The sequence below is a fragment of the Medicago sativa genome, chromosome 6, assembly GCF_051527215.1.
Source record: "Medicago sativa cultivar Bolivia chromosome 6, Bolivia_mono, whole genome shotgun sequence".
Taxonomy (NCBI): domain Eukaryota; kingdom Viridiplantae; phylum Streptophyta; class Magnoliopsida; order Fabales; family Fabaceae; genus Medicago; species Medicago sativa.
This window is the reverse complement of record NC_140754.1, coordinates 11543712-11566954: the sequence shown is the minus strand read 5'-3', so window position 1 is coordinate 11566954 and position 23243 is coordinate 11543712. Positions and strand designations below refer to the sequence as shown.

General features: G+C 32.4%; 2 protein-coding genes and 1 long non-coding RNA gene across 4 annotated transcripts; 1 reads left to right on the top strand and 2 right to left on the bottom strand.

Annotated features, from left to right (window-relative positions):
• Nucleotides 1-996: 996 nt before the first annotated feature.
• LOC146912831 (protein FAR1-RELATED SEQUENCE 6-like) lies at nucleotides 997-4329 on the top strand. Its single transcript, XM_085716166.1, has 5 exons — nucleotides 997-1207; nucleotides 1318-3485; nucleotides 3566-3715; nucleotides 3803-3859; nucleotides 3944-4329. Coding segments are annotated over exons 1-5 (2412 nt in total). The 5' UTR covers nucleotides 997-1206; the 3' UTR covers nucleotides 3980-4329.
• Nucleotides 4330-4651: 322 nt separating this feature from the next.
• Nucleotides 4652-6212, bottom strand: LOC146912830 (uncharacterized). 2 transcript variants are annotated; one of them, XR_015013154.1, is made up of 2 exons: nucleotides 5823-6212; nucleotides 4652-5555 (listed from the first exon to the last, which is right to left on the bottom strand). It is a non-coding gene; the product is annotated as an uncharacterized LOC146912830 (long non-coding RNA). The 2 variants fall into 2 exon arrangements; XR_015013155.1 differs by having other exon boundaries at nucleotides 5929-6212.
• A 10279-nt stretch (nucleotides 6213-16491) lies between these two features.
• Nucleotides 16492-21249, bottom strand: APS2 (Pseudouridine synthase/archaeosine transglycosylase-like family protein). The gene is made up of 5 exons (XM_085716165.1): nucleotides 20541-21249; nucleotides 18777-19182; nucleotides 18006-18266; nucleotides 17448-17534; nucleotides 16492-16832 (listed from the first exon to the last, which is right to left on the bottom strand). Exons 1-5 carry the CDS (start codon nucleotides 21104-21106, stop codon nucleotides 16698-16700), a joined length of 1455 nt encoding a protein of 484 aa, XP_085572291.1. The 5' UTR covers nucleotides 21107-21249; the 3' UTR covers nucleotides 16492-16697.
• Nucleotides 21250-23243: the final 1994 nt, after the last annotated feature.

The following is a 23243-nucleotide window of genomic DNA, read 5'->3' as shown; positions in this document are numbered from 1 at the left end:
TACTTCGTTCAAATGATAAAATAAATATAGTACAATTAGAATGACCATGTGTTGGGACATTCTTGAATATATTCATATTATGAGATCAATATTAGTGATTAAGGAAGCCAAGATACATATGAACAGTACAAAAATCAATGAAAAATTAACAAGTCAAAATTTTAATCCTAAGAACCCTTCAAAACACTTGCACATATGGTCGATGGTCATGAGAATTGTAAGAAGTCTTTAAAATCACGCATTTTTTTTAAAAATGTGTCTGGTATTCGCACATATCGACTATAAGTGATCTTTGACGTGACCAATTCAACCACATTGGTGATAACCTCTGTAATCCTCTTACTCTAAATATGGAATGGATACAAAGTTTCTCTCAAGCATTTCACCAACAACATAGGGTACCACCATCTTGAAATAACCTAAAAGTAACATCAAACAAGCAAGCAAACATAGTATAATGATAAAAACACCAACAAGGACCAAATGCCATGGTAGCTTTTGAGGAGATGCTTAGAGACCGACGACTCTAATAGTGTACAAGGTTAAAGTTTAGAGGCGATGGATGACGTGGGGAAGATTGATCATTGAGCGATTTGTTGAGGATTTCATGCAATTCAAATTGCACGTGGACTTGAAGCATTTGATTGAATTAAAATGTGCAAAACTGCTAATGAGGCTTTGAGCCATTGTGCTATATATTAAGTAAGGATTTAAAGTTCAACCATATTATATAGGTAAATATTGAAAATGATGTTGACAATATGCATCGTGCTATAAGACAAGGCCAACGGGAGATACCATAAATCGTTGTTGTTGTTGACATAGATATTATTGAGGAAACAGTTGTGCTATATGGTGCGACAAGCACCCCACGAATTGCACGAAAGAATGACTGTCCCCACCATCCAATTTCCTTTTTATATTTTTTTAATATTAACATTAAAATAAATAAATAAATATATGGAAGAGACAATCACGGCACACGTTTTGATTTTGGACAATCACAGTACAATCTTCCTTCTCCAAAACCTTATATGTTCTGATTTTGTTCAACAACACAAACTCATCGGTTACCAACATTCAACGCCGTTTTCAAACTCGTTGTCGTCATTCTCTTATGCCTCTGTTTATCAGCATTGCTACTCTAACCTCAACCATCAATTGAAATTTGATTTCCCTATTTTAGCATCCAGTTCAAGAGACAATAGTAAGTCTAATTTATCTATTTATTTATTGTTTTAGAATTAATCCTGTTGCCTTTACTTTTAATTCAGTTGATTAATTTAAGTTTCTTTTTTAAAAAATTTGTTGCATTAGTGGAGAAAACTTTTAGATCTTTTGAAGAAGATGAAGAAGAGAGTGATCACATAAATGAAAATTGTGAGGATAATTTAACAGAAAATGAAGATGATGAACCTAAGGTTGGCATGAAATTTAATTCTACAGAGGAAGTTGACAAATATTACAAGAATTATGCAAGATGTTTAGGTTTTGGAGTTAGCACAATCAGTACAAAAAAGGGAGATGATGGAAAAAAGTATTTTACTCTAGGGTGTAACCGTGCAAGAAGCTATGTGAGTAAGTCCAAAAATCTTTTAAAGCCAAATCCTAGCATGAAAACACACTGTAAGGCTAGAATAAATGTATGTGTGTCTTCAGATGGAACAATTACTATTTCTAAGGTTGCTCTTGAACATAATCATGACTTAATAAGTCCAAGCAAATCAAGATATTTTAGATGCAACAAGAATATAGACCCTAGTATAAAAAGGAGATTGGAGGTTAATGACCAAGCTGGGATTAATGTAAGTAGAAATTTTCGGTCTATGGTTGTTGAAGCAAGTGGATATGATAACCTTACATTCGGGGAAAAAGATGTTAGAAACTACATTGACAAAGTGAGGCGGCTTCGACTTGGGACAGGAGACGCTGAAGCCATTCAAAATTATTTTGTTAGAATGCAAAGACAAAATAGTGAATTTTATTATGTAATGGATGTGGATGACAAAAGTCGTTTACGAAATGTTTTTTGGGCAGATGCGAGATGTAGGGCTGCTTATGAGTATTTTGGTGAAGTAATAACCTTCGACACCACTTACTTAACAAATAAATATGACATGCCTTTTGCTCCTTTTGTTGGAGTAAATCATCATGGTCAGTCAGTTCTGTTAGGTTGCGCCCTATTGTCGAAGGAGGATACTAAAACTTTTTCTTGGTTGTTCACTACTTGGTTAGAATGTATGCGTGGGCGTGCTCCACAAGCCATAATTACTGACCAAGATGGAGCAATGAAGAATGCAGTTGAGGCCGTCTTCCCGAAAGCTCGCCATCGATGGTGCTTGTGGCATATAATGAAAAAGGTTCCAGAAAAATTGAGTAGACTCTCTAACTATGAGTCTATCAAAATACTTTTGCATGATGCGGTGTATGATTCTTTGAGCATAAGTGATTTCATGGAGAAGTGGGAAAAAATGATTGAATGTTATGAACTTCATGATAATGAATGGTTGAAAGGGTTGTTTGATGAGCGTCATCGTTGGGTTCCTGTGTATGTGAGAGACACATTTTGGGCTGGAATGTCAACAACACAACGAAGTGAAAGTATGAACGCATTTTTTGATGGATATGTGCACTCAAAGACATCATTGAAGCAATTTGTTGAACAATATGATAATGCATTGAAAGATAAAATTGAAAAGGAAAATATGGCTGATTTTAGTTCATCCAATAGAATTATTGCTTGTATAAGTCATTTTGGATTTGAATCTCAATTTCAAAAGGCATATACCAATGCAAAATTCAAAGAGTTTCAAGTAGAAGTGGCTTCTATGATGTACTGTCATGCTTTCTTTGAGAGAATGGAGGCTTTGAACTTAACATATTGTGTTACAGAAAGTAAAAAGGTATTTGATACAGTTAAAGACATAATGTTCAAGGTATTCTTCAATGAGAAAGACTTTGAAATACGATGTACATGCTGTTTATTTGAGTTTAAGGGTATTTTATGTAGACATATCCTTTGTGTTCTTAAGCTCACAGATAAAACAGAGTCAGTGCCCTCTTGTTATATATTGCCAAGATGGAGGAAGGATATTAAGCGAAGATATACACTTATTAAAAGTGGTTTTGGTCAATTAGCCGGAAATGAAGAGTTGCAGCGTGTAGCTAAAGCCTGCGATGCCTTTTACGGATTTGCTTCTTCATGTATCCATACTGAAAATGATTTATCAAAAGTAATGGATAGAATAGAGAACTTAAAACTGGAGATGACATGTGAAGAAAGTTTTTCGGAGATCACTGAAGGAGATAACTTAGTTCAAAATCAGATGACTAAAATTCTTGATCCTGTAGCGACTCGAAGTAAAGGGCGTCCTCCTTCAAAAAGGAAGGCTTCTAAAGTTGATCAAATTGTGAAAAAGAAGCTTGCTGGAAAGAAAGGACAAAAAAGCAACAAAAAAAGTAACACTTATCAAAGTCAAGAAGAGGTAATCTTGAAATTTTCAAGTTTATTTTATCTCCTTTACACGTAATAAAATGTATGTCTAATTTATTTATTTTTATGTAGGGGCCTAGTATATCTAAAGTTCAAGAAAATCAAGAGTTCTCTATATCTCAGACCATTGATCTTGATGTGATTGACACACAAGAGAGCATTCAAGTAAAACAAATGTTAGCTCCCTTCAATCCAAATCAAAAATATCTTGATGTTAATCAGGTGAATATAGATTTCAACACTCCAATTTTATTTACACATATAAATATATATTATGAAAATAACTCATTCAAAATCTATTGGTTTTAGGTTCCATATTCTTCTCAAAGCATAGACCACAATGTTTCATATTTAGAACTTTTACAGGTATTGATTTATGATTTGTTTTCGCAATATAGTCAAATTTCAACATAAGTCACTAATTATTTCATTCGTGTGTACTTTTTGCAGGCACAACACCATATAAATGATCATTCATCATCATGATGGGGTGAAAATGGTTATTAAACTATTGGAGTAAAATTTGAGTTTATATTGTAAGGTGGAGTCTTATTGTTTCAACTGTGTAGTTTTCCTGCATATTTGCAGTAGTTTCTCTGTTGTGCGGTGTATGTAAGTTGCAGGGCAGTGCCATTTCTCAGTTTGGTCTAGTTTGGTTTCATTTTGGCTTTAACGTTACTTAGCCTTCATTTATCATTTTAAACTTTTTGTAATTTTTCCATCATTGCACTCTTTCTGATTGGTTGAATGTTTTAATATATTTCAATTTCAGTCCTTTTTATGTAATTGATTTTGAAACAGAGATTATCAATCAAGTTGAAACTTGATTTGCGAAAGTATCAATCTTCAATATATTAAATATTCAAATATTACAACAATGTTATTCTAAAAAAAAATATTACATTTACGTAATTACATTAACAATATAAAGGGCGCCATATATTGGAGAAAAATTGAGTTTCTGTTAGCAGGCATATGGAGTTTTTGTTAGCAGGCATATGGAGAAAAATTGAGTTTCTGTTAGCAGGCATATGGTAGCCTCATTTTCCTGCTATATCAGAGCCCTTTGTATTTTTCTTATTTGTGGCTGCGAGTTTTTGTTGTGTTTCTTGCACACACTCAAAGTGAATAAATTGCCGTTTCTAAAAAGAATAATCATGTTGAATATTGATTTGGGAAAGTATCATTCTTCAATATTAAATATTCAAATATTACAACAAAGTTATTCTAAAGGGCGCCATATATAGGTGGATCACCCTGAAAATCACAAAGACAGACTAATGTTTCTGCTCAATAGGAATAATACATCGATCAATCTCAAATAAAGATGCAGAAGCTGAGAAAAACACGAGCAGCACAATGCCTACACAACAGCTGCTCAACAAGAAAAGTCGTGCTGAGCACAAACTTAATAAACCAAGCAAGCCGTCGGAAAATCTCAAACAAAACAGCAGCTGCAAACGCACCACAAGTACAAGATACCATTCCATATTAGGCCAGCAACACTATCTATTTTATCATTTCTCTTTAGCATCATTGTTTCTCTTGTGCTATTCAGCTCCTGCAAACAGCTTTGGCGTAATTGATTCTCTTGTGCTATTCAGCTTCTGCAAATAGAAGAAATAAAGATAGTATCGATTGAATTTTTAGCAAAGCATAGGTTTTAATAGTTCTATAATTATCAAGACAATATAGTGTGTGGAGTATCATAAAATAGAGAAACAAAAATACCAAGCAGATGCACAATATAATGACAATTTATTCAAAAACTTTCAATGTACACAATATGTGCAACAAGCTCTTTCTCTATGTTATTCTAACAAAATCTAAGTTGTCTCTCTACCTCTACAGCAGCTGCAAAACATGCTTAAAATGTAACCAAGGGATAACAATCCAACATGGACACGTCGACACGGGCACGTCCTTCCTTTCCATTCTTCTGCAGGTTTCAAAGTGATAGCCTTTTCAATATTAGCAGCCTCTACACAAAGCATATGCTTATACTCATCATCCCCAAAATCAGCCATAGCCTTTGCTTTCTTATCCCAAGGATTCCACACCACTGGCGGGAAAGGTTTGTGTAATAATAATCTATCAATTTCATACTTCTGAGTGTAAGTTTATGTAATAACAATCTATCAATTTCATATTTCTGATCTCAGTGTCCCGTAGGGACTACACTATATTACAACCCAAGCTTGAACATTCCCAATCAAGGCATCCAAAGGTATTCAAGTGAGACTTGGAAAATGTCATTACTAGCTAAAAACAGAGTTACTGCAATAAAATTAAATAAAATAAAAATGGAATTGAGAATTGAAAAGCTAACAAATGGAAGAGATGAGGCATAAGGCTTGGGAACATCTCAACTTGATTGAGAATTAGACAAAATCTAATCTTTAATGAAATTGAAGTCGTTGAGGTAGAGATGTCACCGAGAGAGAATTCGAGATTGGGGATCGGAGATTGGGGATCCGCGTTTTGATTGGTTTCCGGTGATCAGAATGATTGGGGATCGGAGGTTGATTGGTTTCCGGTGATTATAGGTTCATTCTCGTTGAATTTCTGCATCTATGTTCAGACCAGAAGCAGTAGTTGGACAAAACAACTCTAAGGTTAATTTCGGTATTTTGCATGAAAAAGAGTGGGGACCTCAGTTGCCAGCGCATTCGCGGGATACACACGATGGTTTTTGTCGCACAATTGAGCATTTTCCTTGAGGAAATATCTCAAGCAACCAAATTGGCACTAGAAGTTTTGATGGATGTTTGGAAAGAACAAATGATAAAAAGTTTGGTTGAAACATAACGAGATTCATCATCGTTTACAAATAACTTGAAATTACGCAACCCTCTCGTGTTTATGGCAACTAAATTAGTAATTTAGTTGAAACAAATGCGAGAGGTTTGCACCTTTCAAGTATTTTGTAATTAATGAGTTAGGTTTCAACCAAATCTTAAAATCATGTTTTCATTTTCAACATATCAATCAAAACATCAATGGTCGTCAATCCGATGCCAGAAGATAATTGGTCTATAATATCTATGTCAACCCTAATGATGGTTGTGCTATATCTCAAGCCTTGTCTTACTTCATGATTAAGTCAGTCAAACTTAATAATCGTTAAACAATGAATCCTTGTTGAATATAGAACTCTTGCAACTCTAAGCCCCAATAGCAACTTTGCACATTTTAATTCTATCAAATGTTTTACATCCACATGCCAGTTTTATTGCATGCAACTCCTGAAAATTCTTTATTTTTCACATTGTATCATTAAGATATGGATTAAATAGATTAAATTGAATAACTTAATTCCAAATGTTTTCAATATATGTTTCTAAAAAATAATATTCTCAATATACAAAAAAAAACTCAATTAAAATTGTGGTGGGGTTGTATAGAAAATTTAAAATACAAAAATATGAGATAAGCTAACGGGTTGCACCCAAACTTTGTGTAAATTTGACTAAACACTGTGTCACGTAAGACTTCAACTCAGTACTCCCAATCAATTTGTTAGCTCATTAACTGATTTAGCTAAATTATCCCCTCTGCACGTATTAGACTTAGACCTATATGAAACAATTGTTTGTCCCTAATAAGACCCTATCGAAATTATTAGATACATTTATTTTAAATATATTTATCGTCATACTATTAATTTATCTTAAAATAAAGGCTTACTAGCAGTTTTCGTCCCCTAATTTTCATGAAGTTGCGATTTTGGCTCCATAAGAGAAAAACTACAAAAACGCACCCTTAAGTTTTGCAACTGTAGCAGTTTTGACCTCCTATAGTTTTGCAACTATAAAAAAAAAAATATAAAAAAGTTTATGGCCTTGACCATTCAAAAACTCAACAAAAGTTGGAACAACACTTCTCTGAACTAGCTCATCAAGTTTATAGCCAACTTGTTTTACTTTGAGGTTTTTACGAATCCAATTGATAGTATCATTTAGATTGAAACTGACCATAATGGTTGGTTAGCATTGCAATCTATAACAAATTATTTAGAAGAACTTAATCCGATTTTTAAGTGGAATATTTCTTGAACCGATTATAGTTACTTCCAGACCGAACTCTGTTTTATCAGTTACAACATGTGTTCCAAGAACTCAAAATTTAGATGTCACCTGCGATTAATCATCTTTAAAATAATATTTGGAAGATTAACAATATGGTAAAATATTTAATTTAACTTAAATTAGATTTAATAGATTTTTTGGCAGTGAGATTTAATAGATATGAATAGGTTAAGTCCAAATATATTCAATATACAACAAAAAAATCAAATAAAAAAATGTGATGAGCCCAAAACTTAAGTAAATATAGTTAAGGATTTTTTTTAGTGGATAAATATAGTTAAGATTTTTTTTTTTGAAGTAAAATATAGTTAAGAATTAAGGTCAATGTTCAAAATCTAATCTGAATTAACTAAACCTTAATTAATCAATTTAGTTCATTGAATTGAAGGTTGGGTAGATCAAATAATTTGATTTAAAAGTTAAAGCGCAGTTGGAGAGTTGGAGATCTGGTTCAAACATGAAATAATGAGAAAATATTAAGCTTACGATTAATTAACAACATTTATCATTCAAATTCTTTTTTACTTCATACCATTGAGGGCAATTTCAAATCAAAATTAACTAAAATTAAAAAGCAATAAAGAATGTTACCAACAAATAGAAATAACAAAAAAAAGTCTCAATTGAGACCAAAAGCTTCAATTTCTTGGCTCATAAAAAATAAAAAAGCGGAAAAAAGGAAGAAAAAACAAATGATTGGTCTGTGGAAGTGAAAGAGAAAAGTGGGAGTAAGAGGAAGAAAATAGTATTCATGGTTTCTTTTCTTTTCACTTCTAAACCCTTGCAATAAAATAAATCTTCTCAATAGTTGAAGAATGAAGTATCCCTTTTTATTGTTGGTGTTTCTCCCTTGTACCAGGAGCATAGGATACCCAAAACCTAACTACTACTGATGTTGTATTTTTTGTTTTAAGTGACCATCACACTATAACTGTATTGTTTGCATGGAAATGGAAAAAGTAGAATTTGCTGGGAGAAAGATGGTTCTCCAAGGAAATGAACTTCCTATCAAATTTTTGGACATTAGGGTTATGCAAATTAGTGATTTTGGACATTAGTTAAGAAAGTTAAAATTAAAAAAATTTCATTGAAAACAATAAATTCTTGGCTAAAATGCACTTTTGGCCCCCTATGTTTGGCTCCGTAGCAATTTTGGCCCCCTATTAAAAAAAACAACTTTTCGGCCCCCAACTTCACCCCCTTTTGCAACTCAGTGGCCCATTTCTATTTTGACCGAGTCAAAACCCAAGTGGCCACTCAATGAACGCCATGTGGCATTTAAAAAAATACCAACTAATTATTTACATAATTAAATAAAAAGGGGCGTTCATTAAATGCCATGGTATTTTTTTTTAATTTTTAATTCATTAAATGCCACGTGGCGTTCATTGAGTGGCCACTTGGGTTTTGACTCGGTCAAAATAGAAAGGGGCCACTGAGTTGCAAAAGGGGGTGAAGTTGGGGGGCTGAAAAGTTGTTTTTTTTAATAGGGGGCCAAAATTGTTACGGAGCCAAACATAGGAGGCCAAAAGTGCATTTTAGCCTAAATTCTTTACTTTTAAAAAGTTGAATATACAACTTTTCACACATCCCAATACAATTTTTATATATTGGTTTTTCTTAACTAATTAGCATTTACAATTTTATCATTTTATAATTTAGAATGTAAAACGAAAATATTATTGCTTCTGAATTTTGCAATTGTAGATTGATTTCTTTTAGATGCCTCTCAAGCAAATCCACTTTCATATACATGCATCCATCCATCACCTTTCAAAACATTCATTGAGTTTTGAATTAGTCTCTATCAATAACTTACATTTAGCTTCTGCAATATAAACCCTATATTCAACATTAAATACAGTTTTTTAATTTTTATTTCAGCAATATGAGTGTTCTTATTCCTTACTTTTAGTTGCTTCTCTAGTTAATAAACTTTATCTCTTAAAGCGGAGACCTCATAATCCAAAGGGATTCGTTTATCTTCAGAATCTTTAAAATTAGCTTCTGCAATATTGGCCCTAGTTGGGGCATTACATGCCTCAGAATCTTTCATTTTAACAATATGATTTCTCATATGTACAAAATTAATTGATAATCAACAGTGGTTAAATCAATGAGATTATCAATATTTTCAAAATTAATCAACAGTAAGTTATTTTCACACATGTCTTTTTATTTTTTTGGGTTAGGTAGTTTAAGGGTTAAAAATCTAACTTGTAACTTGAATAAATGTGGTATTGGTTGTTTACACCTCGATCCTTAAATATATTATGTATTGTCCCTTGTCAATCGAACCGAACTCACTCAAATCTTTTAATAAAATGAATTTTGTCTTTTCCTTCAATCTCATAAAATGAGATGGAACACTTCTATTTGTCGGATGGTTTAGTTCTCCCCTCAAAAAATTCTATAAGACCGGTGCTATATAGCATGATAGATAGAATCCCCTAAAAAAATTTAACAATCACGCTTTCCTTTTTTGCAATATACACAAATCACTTTTTGCTTTTCTCCTATTGCTCTGTGAATTTTTTTTAAGTAAAATGATAAACTAAAATAAAAATAGAAAAATAGAAGATTATGTAAATAAAATAAGATGTTAGTAAATGAACCGTTTTCTTCTTCTTTTTTTAAGTAACATTGAAGTGATACATATATTTTAGGGAAAGACTAAATTTAATGATACACATTATATTTAAAAGATTAATTTACTATTTCATAATTTTGAGGGACTAAATTACTCAACCTTACCAAAAAAAATAATAATTTACTAAACTTATTTCAAAGCCCAAATACTAATCTAATCGGACAAAGTAATTTCTTTGTTGAGTAGTACTACATTTAAAGAGGGACTAAATTTCTTTGTTGAGTAGTACAGTATACCATAAAAAGCACACGATATATGGTCAGCGTCGTGCATTTGTAACAAAATGTTTGTCGTAAACTTCAGCATTATTCATTCGGGTTGAGATCTTCTCCATTTCCTAAATAAAATGACAATTTACAGTAATATAGTTTTCAAATAAATAAAAAAAAAATGATATAGATACATTTTTAGAATTTGATACATTAATACAATACTTATACACCAAAACTTTGTTAATGGAACAACTAAAGAGAATAATAAATGGAGAAGATCTCAACTCATTTCTATTCCTTCCTAGCGTTCCTGTATTTATATATTCTTACTCCATTTTTAGAGTTTTTGATAGGAATGAAAGCGTTCAAGATATGAGTTTTTTTCGCCCACATCATCATATCATACTAGGTCTTTAAAAGTGTTGTGAAATGGTAGCAAAATTCTTATCTATTTTTTTTTTAGGCAAGAAACAAAAATATAATAAATAAAAATAAAGAGATACAGAGACTGGGGGGGCATTGGACCTAACCTAGGTACAACCCAAATGGGAATAACACAATACAATACAAACTAGGTAGCACTACCCAAATTAATCCTAACAGAAAGAGCACTCCTCACGAACGCAACCCAGCGTGCCCACGTACGAGCACGAAACCAGATTACAAAAAATGTGAATTGGACCACCATAGAATCAAAAAAGGTTTTGAATTGGCGAACGAATCGACCGCCAACACGGTATCCAGATCCACGTACCAGCAACCCCTGAACAAAGCAGGTATAATATAATAGCTCTTTCGAGCTTAACAGTCTGATAACAGTCACGATGACTGAGATGGATTATTAGGAGGCAGTTTTTTATTTAAGTTTCGTGCCACTTAATGATTATTATTTGATTTATATGTATGACTTTTTGTTGTGATTGAATGTCGAATTGGTTGTTGTGATGAATGTGGTTATTAGGTTTGGGAAGTCTATAAGTACATATGATTTTGAAAAGGAAAAAAAATAGGTTTTGTGTTGTGGTTTATAAAATGTTAGAGGTAGATGAGTTGCATGTCATGTCTTTATTTGTTGTTTTAGTGATGACATTGATTTATTTATTGATTTAGGCTTTGTTTGGATGCAAAAAGGAAAGAAAGTATAAGGAAAGAATGTTTAAGGAATGAAAGTGAGTGGAAAGAGAGTGGAAAGTAAGATGATTATTTGGTTGTTTGGTTTGAGTGATAGTATGAAGAAAGTGAAAGGAAAGATAGTTATATTGTTAGTAAATTGACATAAATATCCCTACATAATAGATATAAAATTTAAGTATTTATTTATATAATTTATAGATATAAATAAGTAGCTTTCTCAAGTAATTTATAAATATATTATATTATAAATTAGAATTAAAAATGGTAGATTGAAGTGACGGTTGAGGGAAGCAATACTTAATCAAAGGAAAAAAATAGAATAGATAATATAATATGGACATGTTTAGAAATCAAAGAACATGGACATGTTTTCACGTAATAGTAACACGACGCATATCCTTTTTATTTTTTTTGAACGGGAAGCATTTATTTTGTTTCAACATCCAAGGTTACTTTGGTCATTTTCAGATAAATCTGGTCTCTTCCTCACCTTTCCGTCCAATTCAGCAGGGAAAGGTTTCCACTGTGGGTCCCAGTTAAAAACATTCTTTCCTCAACTTTTTGCAGTATTGCCAAACAGGAGAAGGGGGATCAATCCACTCACTTTCTTTCCTTGGTCTAATCTCTCCATAGAACCAAACACACCATTAGTGATGACATTGAGTTGCATAGAATGACATGACATATTTGGGTTATTGCCACTAATGCCTTGCAGGGACCATTTAGTGGTCTACTTATTATTTGGGCTAATGTAACTATGTGACAGGCCTTACCGGGCCATTAAGTGGTCTTAAATTTATTTGACTATTACTATTTCCACATTAAATTATTTTCGCGCGCCGTGTTTTATTCCTTCCAAAATACCCTTTGTTCGGATTATATAATCTGAACCACGTTTGGATTATATAATCCGAATTGTTACGACCCTTTTGTAACCTGGAGCACTCTGAAGGATCTTGAAGTTGAAGTACAAAAATAGGTTCGGATTATATAATCCGAAAACATTTAAACCAGTTTGGATTATATAATCCGAAACGTGTCAAACACCCCATGAAAAGTCAACAGTTTGAGGGAAAATATGGTGTTTTGGATTATATAATCCTAAATGTCTAAAAAACAATTTGGATTATATAATCTGAAGTGTATCAGTACACATACAGACAAGGTCTGTTTTGGCTGACACATGCATTTCGGATTATATAATTCAAAGATGTTCAGATTATATAATTCGAAGTGCATTTCGTATAATTTTGGATTTTAGGATCCAAAAGGCATTTTGGGAATTTTTGTAGAGTGCGTGAGTACTCATAAGGTGGAAAAAGTAATGGTTAATTTATTTGGACTAATGTCACTAGGTGTCGGACCTTGCAAGAACCATTGAGTAGTTCATTTTTCAATTGGTTGTGAATGTTTGCATTAACAGGATGATATCGAGATCATTTCGAGTCTTGCAAATCATGCACTTTCATGTATAAATTTTTACAAAATAGATTTCGTATAATTTATTCTTTTGGGCATTTCTAATTCTTTTTTTAGTTTTTTTTAAGGAGTACTTTTATTATTATTTTATGACATTTTTTTGAGTTTAGATGATCTCATTTGGTACTGAAAATTGACTCTTATATTAATATAATATAATGTTGTAGGGATAAAAATAAAATATGAAGAATGATGAGTTTCTTGTAGGCGAAGGGGGACACAAAAAGAGCTTTTATGGAATTGTAATTTAAAATATTTTTGAAGTTTACTATTTTAGCCGTTAACTCAATTAAAAAATGTGGAAGTGGATTCTTAGACCTCCAGGAAATAACCGACTTTAAAGAATACTCTTCTATTAGTTTATTTTTACAATTTCCTTCTAGATATCTTTTAAGAAATTATTGTTAATGGTGATTTTCAAAACAAAAAAATAATTATTTTACAAATTTTAAAAGCTTGTTCAATAGATATATATAGTCGCAATTTTTAAAGTATAAACTTTTTTTTTTCAATGTAATAATTTGATAAATCTATGGATTGTTACATTATAAAAAAGAAAAACAGAATGAAACATTACATAACTGTTTGGTGGAGTTCTTAAGTCGGGTTGGTGCATAAAATGAGACAGCAATCATGGAAAAGAAACTAAGAGTTAAAGACTGATGAAGCTTTTGATGAAGACCACAATTGAAGATGGTGTTGTAGTTTTTTTAGGTGCTCTTTGCTCATATTTGCATCAAAATAAATGCAATAATTAAATGCATAAATGATGAATACAAAATTGGAGTAGACATTGTTAAAAGAGCTCTTCGTTACCTCTAAAATTAATAGAAAAAATGTATTTTGTATCTTCGAGAGTTGTTATCTTCGAAAGTTGTCAGATGTGCATGGAACATGTGTCTTCTGTTGCCAAAACCCTTATAATGTATATGTCGTTGTAGTTGAGATTAAAGAGATTAAGATTATAGATGCTACACTTAAAATGGGCACACAATTAATATGGTACACATGTTCTATAACAGCCATAGAAATTGTTTGATTCTCATTTTTGTTCACTAAAAAAAAAAACAACAACAACAACAACAACAATAATAATAATAATAATAATAATAATAATAATAATAATAATAATAATAATAATAATATCGTCGATACCATGAGATGATATGAACACAAAAGTTTTCCTGCATAACTAGATTTTAGATCAGGGTTCTTTAATATAGAAGAAAACGATGAAAGAGAAAATAAAAAAAAAGAAAGAGATAGAGAGAAACCTAGATATCTATCTTTTTCTTCAAAAAAAAAAAACCTAGATATCTTTTCTTTCGTGGTGAAAACTTCAAAAAAAACCTAGATATCTTTTCTATCGTGGCGAAAAAAATAAATAAAAGATTTTCATATCGATGACAGTTTGATATTTGTGTCAATGTATAAAATTTATTTATTTTTATAAATTAGTTATTAATTGTTATTTCAAAAAAAGTTGTTATTTTTTCAGAAACACAATCGATATATAAACATGCAATTATGTCATGATCATAACTAACAAATCATCTATCTCTATCTCTATAATATACACACAATGATCACGAAAATTGAAACATTTTGCCAATCACACAATAGACACCCAACAAATCTCATATTCATGTTGTGTTCATTCACACCTAATAATTACCACACGATAGTTGAACTCACATCATGCTTGTAGTGATATCGGATCAATACAAATTTCATCTTAACTTTTTGTGTAAATATATTTATTTATCTTTATTTTGTATCAAATTAATCATTTATATTTAAAAAATTTAACATGTTGGATCGAACCATATTTGTCATCTATGTTTGTTAGTAAGTCATTCACAAAGGAAAATTACATTTTATTTTACCTTTTCACTTTTTTTACTAAGGAAAATTAGATTTTGTGATGATCAAAATAATTGTCAAAATTTCCGGTTCATCAAAATAACATTAAAATTAACATGATATTTTAAAGTTTTCATCTAAAATTATGGTCTTGTTGACAGCTCAATACTAAAATTTGTATTGAGCGACCAAACATTCTTTGAGTCTGTTTGGATACACAGCTTATTTGCAGCTTAACATAAAGGACTACAATACCACAAACATTAAAATAAAAGACCCTTCATGCAATTTTACCCAAAATAATTTTTTTTTTAGGGGAATTTTACACAAAATAATATATTACTTCCTATGGAATAATCAAAGTGAGAAAATCACATCAGCTAGAAGTCTATTAATAGATATTTGAAGAAAGAGTATTGACAATTTTAGTATAATTTCAAAGTTCTTAATTTTAAAATGAAAAAAGTAATTCAACTTTTCAACATTTTATGCTAATTATCAAAGTAAAACATTTGAAAGCAAAATATTACTCTTCCTCATTAAAATTCTGTCCCAAACACACCACAAATGCTTGTGTGGTCCATTGAATGATGCCTTGTAAATTGGTCATTCAATATATTCCATTTTGGGTAGCATTTCACTATTCTGTCCTTGTAGTTGTCCCCATTTTTTAGTGTACTCTTGAGGCCATTTCATAGACCATATATCTACATTGTCAAAATACAGCCATCAACATCAAGGCTATGCTGAATTTTTCTTGTCCTTGTATTAAATTGGTGGTTCATAGAGACTCATAGTGGCTAGAGAATTTCATCTCCAATAATATGCCATATACTACACAGCAGATTCTTTAATCATTGATTTTTTTTAACCTTTGGGGAGTCTGGGGAGCGTTGGGAGTGACAATAGTGGAGGAGCGGAAGTTAAATCTTGTATTGGATCTTGTTATAGGAGGTGGAGTCTAACACTTGTAGGGGAGATTGTTGAGTTTCAAGTATGAGTGGTTAAGTCTCGCGTTGCCTATAACTATGTAAAATATTGGATATATAAGAGAGGTGACCCATATACATGATGTCTTGAGGATCGTGAACAATTAGCCCATTGCCACTTTCGATTCCCGAACAAATGGTATCAAAACCCTGGTTAGACTCGATAGGGAACAAGAGTTTGACCCTAGTGTGGACTAGACTAGTGATGAACGGTATACCCAATACCTAAGGTTTTAGGTAAAAATCTGGTGTCAAAGTCTTTTAGGGATCCTTGACATTTAAACCATTGTCACTCCCAACATGAACTTTTTGACCATAAACTTATATAAACAACTTATGCATGATGATAAACTGTTTTCAGTTTATTTACATAAAACTAGAGACACTATCTAATAGAACTTATGGAAACAAGTTATGACAGGTGCATAAGCTGTTTTGAGATTATTTCCATAGGTTCTTCAAGATAACTTATGGAAACATGAGAATAGTTTGACTTTATGTTATCTTTTGTTGTAGAATTAGCTTATACATAAGCACTAGTATGAAATAAACGTTTATGCTACAAGTGCTTACTTAAACTGTATATCCAAACAAGGCCTAAACTCATTAGGAAATGAAACATAATTCAATATGTTACAAAAATTTCAAATATGCTTGCGCATTGCCGAATTCTTGATCATGATGTTGGAAGACCATGCATAAAAATTGGCACTCCCTAAGTTTTACTCTTAACAATCTTGTTCTAGAATCAATTAATGCAAAAACTTCTAGCAGTAGCTGTAGTTATGTCTAAGCAGATAACACAGGCTGTTGTGATGCTTCTTCTGTCTGCAAACTTTCATAATAATTGACAAGAACTTTCCATCCACTTGGGCACATAAATCCATCTGGTGGATTCTCTCCACTTTTTGCATAAGACCTCATCTGAAAAAACAAATCACCAAAAAAAAAAAAAACAACGATGTTACATTAAGTAGAAAAGTGATATAATGAAATTCGATCTTAAGGGCCCTGACCAGGTGTCGGCCCAGTCTCTTGGTGCATGTTCAAGACATGTGTAACAGGTGTCCTAAGTAACAAACCAATTTTTTTAAATTCGACACTGTTAAGAGGTGTCTAACATGTTTTGAAGGTGTGTCTGAGAAGTGTCGGTGTCCGAAATGTGTCTGACACGCAGAAACAACACTTTGGAGAGGTGTCTGTGCTTCTGAGGTTATATCTCTTACAAGATAACAACTCACAAACAAGAACCAGTATCTTTTAAATATTGTTCATTTTATATACTTTGAATTAATCATCGTATAATTTTGAAGATAAACACATAAAATTTAGAATAATAGTTTATTTTTGTAGTTCCATGTTCCAACATACTAATATATGATACAAGTTACTTTTGTTTAAGTTACAGCTGTGATAAAGCCAGATGTAGGAACCAAGATCAGTCATTGTAAACTAACACAGACTAAATATTCATGACAAAGTTTAGATTTTTGGTTGTTGATTCTGAAACACATTAGTGAACGGTTGAGAATAAAATACCTTGGTTCCAGATATAAAGAGAAAATCTTTAGCACGGCTAGGGTCGAAAAATGCCATCTTGTTTACCTTAGTGTCATAAGCTGCAACCTGTAATGTACAATGGCAAACAAGCAAGTCAATAAAATGAAACAAACAATTTATCAGCAAAATTTTAGGTAGCATATTAAACTTAAGAAAAAGTAACTTTGTGTACTAAAGAACAAGGAAATTATGTCATTAGCAACGTCAATAATAAGAGACATGGTGTGTGTATGTCACTAAGTATATTTGAGTGATAAAGTATTAACTTCAATGAAACTTTGTACAAAACAAATGGGCAGTGTTATGAAGATTAAGGGTGTTCGCAGTTCAGATTTTATCGATTTTGAGGCAGAAAGTCATCCGATCCAAAGATTATAATAGCACGCAGTTCGGATTGGATTGCTTTCTTTGATCCGTTTAAGTGCAGTTTGAATTGGATCTGTTTATTCGGCTTTTACTAAAGAAAATATCATTGAAAGAACATATCTCATATTGAAGGAAGAACCTAAATTCACGTGTAAAAGCAATACTACTTACCCTGAAAGGCAAAATGTTAAGCTTCTCGAGACCAGGAGCCATGCTAAGCACCTTTTTTCCATGATCAGGGTCATACAAGTCCCTTTTCTCGGTTGGGTGACCCATACCAGCGGGATCGCGACCAACAATATAGAAGTTGGCACCTGCATTTATCCGTGCCTTCGCATGCCATTGAACTTCAGTTGGACCTGCATAATGCATAGGTGATGGAAATATAGAAACTATGGTCGTCTCAGGATCAAGAACTCCATCTTCTAGGACCTATGAACAAGAAGAAGAATTTTACAATTAGAGATAAAACCAATGCTTTGAAAAATTAACCTCACAGCAAACAAGCAAGATCTATAGGTCATGGTTAAACTGCTTTAAACCAGGACGAAACCACAGTTGAACTTCTCAAATAGCTGAACAGCAGACAGTTCTTAAAACTCGATTGATGGAAAAATTACAAATGAATAGATAGATGAAAAGGAATTACAGTTCATCCACTTCCAAGGACATATTTTTTTTAGCATCTACTGTTATAGGCAGATGTACATTATTTTTACCACTGCTGTCAACCGCAGATCGCGGAAAATAGCGCAGTTTATGAAAATTCTGCTATGCAACAGTTCTACAGCGGCGCTAAAGCTGCTATTTGACAACATTTTGAACTAAATAAAGAAACGCGGAACAATAGCGACGTGTTCAAAAACCTTCACTCTATAGCATCGATGTTTAACAAAATTGATTTTTACTTGACACCATATGAGAAAAAACGATGGAAATTACCTTGCTATGTTGCTCCATCCTGACATCTAACGGAACATCGTCAACCTTTGTGAAACCTCCAAGAGGATGAAGCAATAAAATCGGATTTTTGTAACCCATGTCTAATAGACGTTGACGAGTATCGTTCATTAACAAGGCATGACCATTATGGACCGGATTTCTTAACTGAAAGGCGAAAACTGCATCAGCTTTACGCCTATCGAATTCTTCACGAAGTTGTTTGGGAGAGAGCCTGTAGTTATCAAGACCATCATTGTATTTGATAGGTTTTAGCACTTCCAAATCTCCTCCAATAAGCCAATTTCCAGCTGGGGTAATGACCTCCTCGACGTAAGGCAATCCTGGAGCGGTTGTTCCCCAGGTTCTAGCTATTCTTTCTTCTTTGTTATGCTTGTAGATTTCAATGCTGCAAAGAAGTTAGATTAATGGTCATTGGTTAATGAAAAGTGAAAACTCCGAGACACCATGACAGGAGTTTACTTAAATAGTCATAACCATTGTAATTCAAAAATTGAATGTGTTAACAAACGGACGGTTCAACGAGTTAAACCATGAACTGAGATTATCTCCGGTTCGGTTATTTGGGTGGTTCAACTGCGGTTTCACTCCAGTTTGAAATTTGAATAGTTTAAAGAAATTGAACTATGACTCAGAGGTCTCGTCAGTTTGATGTCCGGTTCGATTTCTAAAACATTGCAAAATCTAATTTAAAACACAATGATTTCATGAGTTCAAGTTAAAGCAACATATAAAGATTGAATATCGTAGGCATGTAAACAAACATGTGAGATGTGTGAAAAAATAAATCGTGTGATATATGATGAGCCATTATAGTTCATCGAAATGCTTACATTCTCTCCAATTCAGTGTATGTTTGGATTGACCATAAGTTAGGCAAAATCATGGTGTTCCATCCTGATTTTGGCAAAAGCTATACTTTAGGCTTCAACAAAATCACGATATCACCATGGCTTCATCAAACTTACTGCCAATCTAAACATGCACTCAGCCTTTTATCACCTTCCAATTGAGGTTCTTGGACCTATGAATTCGTTGACAAAGTCTTTGTACAGTTCAAACAGACAAATGATAATGCTTTTGTTCAATTTGTATGTTAACAAAGCAGCATGCATTCGAAATTCTTTACATAGCAAATTGGGCATTTTGAATCTACATGTTCAATTTGTCTTCTAATCCCTTATTCCATTATCTTCTAACTCTTTCACAAACATACCCAACATAAGGTAATAGACAGTCATTTTGTTCGCGAACATGTTCAATTTCGCTCAGCATCTATTGTTCTTTACACTTGTAAATAAACTATACAGGGCTATAAAAATTGTCGTGAACTCAATTTGAGCCTCGACATCAAGGTTTTTAATGTCTCCATGACTGCAATTGATGTCATATAATTTGTATTTGACTGCAGTTGTGCACATTACCAAATATCGTGATCTATACAGCACCGACACCTCAGATTGAAGTCATGTACGAGTATCTTAGACACTCGTACAGCAGACACGCGTAGTTTACACTCAATTAACTTACATTTTCTCAATCTATTATGAGAGTATGTGTGTTAGAAAACATCAATTAACCACAAAATGTTAAACCATGATAATAACATTGGAAAAATTAACCAACTAGGAAATACCAATTACCCATAAAATTAATCTAAAATTATGATAATAACAATTGAACAATTAATCAATCAGAAAACACCAATTAACCACAAAATTAATGCCATAAGAACACTATACTAACCTTCTAAGAATCCCAACACAATCACCATCAGGTCCAATCAACCCAACATTAGAAGAAGATCCAATTTTCTCTTTAGTCTCATCATCAATAGACAAAACAATAGGAAGTGACATATTAACAAAAGAACCATCCTTCAACCTAAGTGAATTAAAATGCAAACTTTGAAGATATTCATTTTCCCTCATGAAACCTTTCAAAGGACTAGCCCAACCTTCACCAATCACATGCACCCATTCATAATCAACTTTTGTTAGTTTCACATTAGGAAGTGACTTAGCTTCAAGTACCTTAGATTCTCTTTCATTTTCAGGCACCATAAGATCTACTAATACACCCCCATCTGGTTCTATCAAAGAGCTTTTGATCATGAAATTTCCTTGCATTCTTCTCTTAACTTTATTATTATACCTTTTAGTAACAGTTAATGAATTGTTACCAAAAGTGGGTTTTGGAAGAAACTTTAAAGTGTTACCAAAAGTGTTGTTTTTGTTTTTGATTAATTTGTTTGCATGGTTTTTGTTGATGTTAAGATGAGAAACTAATTGTAACTTAATGGTTAGAGACATTATGGGAAATTGATGGTTATGGTGTTGGAGAGAGAGAAAGATAAGAACGTGGGGGAACAGAACACAATAGTATTAATGTTGTTGAATTGTTTCAATGTGACATAATAATAATAATAACAACCACCTATGACTATGGCGAACATGTTGGATTGGATTCACAAGAAGTGGTTTTCTATGATTATGTTTTTTTGATTGTGTGGATGAGAAAAGTGTGGTAGTGCATGCATGCTTTAAAAGATGCAATAGCAATTTGTATTGGTGGGACCATAATTGGTGCCAAAAAGATGCATCAAAATATGAATTGGGACTGAAAGTGGAGCAGGGTGAGAATATTGGACTGAAAAGGAGGAAAAAATAAAATTTGATTCTTAAAAGGAAAAAATAAAAATAAAAAATAAAAATTACGTACTTTTGATTTTGAAAATTAAGTACTTTTGAAAATGAATCTTTTGATTGCTTTGGAAAATGAACCTTGAGAATATATAAAAATAAAAATTGCTAAAAAATGTCATTAAAGTATAGGGAAAATTACACTAACCTCCCCTGAAGTTTATGTAAATATACTTTACCTCCCCTCTATTTTCTCACAAAGCAGTAACATCCTCTGCCGTCACACCCCATCCACCTTCCGTTAAAATAATAAAAAAAAAAAAACATGAGAATGCTTCTTCTCTTTTTGACTTACACGTTCATATATACACATGAGAGACGACCTCATAAAGTTCAATAATCATAAAACCAACAACTCAAAATACAAACCAATTGGGAAGAAAAAAGACCAAAAGAAAAGAATTCACATATCTTGACTCTTTAATATATTAATTAACAACCTATCTTCTTTACGATGTCTTAAAATTACCACCCATATAGAGAGGTGGCACTTTGGTGACATAATGTCACCGTGACATTAAATCTGGGTCACACAACACACACCTTTGTGTGGCTCAGATTTAATGTCACCATACAACACATCTGAGCCACACAACACAAACCTTTGTGTGACCCAGATTTAATGTCACCGTGACATTATGTCACTGAAGTATATCCGCATATAGAGTCTATGAATAAAAGGAGAGGTACATCACTAACATCAGAAGATAATAGAAAGAAAGGAAAAAAAAAACCATGTAAAGAGAGAGATTTTGCTGATTGTAGAGTCAGTCACCACTTACTTTTCTACTCGTGATAGGTGTGGAGATGGAACATGATGATTTTTTTTCTCTATAAAGTGGTACAAGATGTGGAATTATTACAAACTAGATCCCCTACCCGTACTACCGCACGGGTCATATATATTGGATAATAAAAGAAAGCAGAATATGACATATAATATTTGTAAATGTCATAAACCCTTGCGGTAGCACCTCAAACGTGTTTTTTTTTTTTTGTTTTTTTTTTTTTACAAATTTGTGGAAGCCATACGTATTTTCATTTTCAAGATGGTGATGTGAAACAAATTATTGACATGTGTGTAAGTTATCTGAACCTATGATTGCTGAAAGAAATATTTCAACAGTTATGTATTACATAATTACATAAAAATGAATACATATTAAGGTTTTCTGCAATTGTGGGGAAAAATAACGAAAAAGTTTCAAGGAAAATATTCCGGTCCAAATCTAAAAATAAAACATTATAACCACTGAACCACACTCCAAAAGCTGTTTAATGCTCTGTTTCCATGGTGAGTAATGTTTCTTGTAGACTGTTTTCACCTCTTCCTGTTCTCGCAAAAAAATGATGAAATTAGAAGCCAAGGAAGTATGTATGTTAATCTGTATGGTAATAGAACTTCGCATATATAGCTTTAATAGGGCAGGTGAAGAGAGCCTCATTAATAACATCATAGAACACCAAATTTGCATTAATAAAGATTGAAAAGCCTTACTTTTGGAGAACAAAGTATTAATCTTAATAAGTTGTAAACTTCTCATCTCACAATTAATAGCGAAGAACTCTACTTGGACAAATTTGTAGATAACTAATAGCATACACCAAGTAAGGTAAACTTTATTATGATGCTTAATTTTATGGTATCATGTCTTGTACACTTATGGTAACCATTATTTAATTTTCAAATGCTACATGGTGTATTTAATCAAGTATTATAAAATGCAAAAGTTGAATGACAGATATA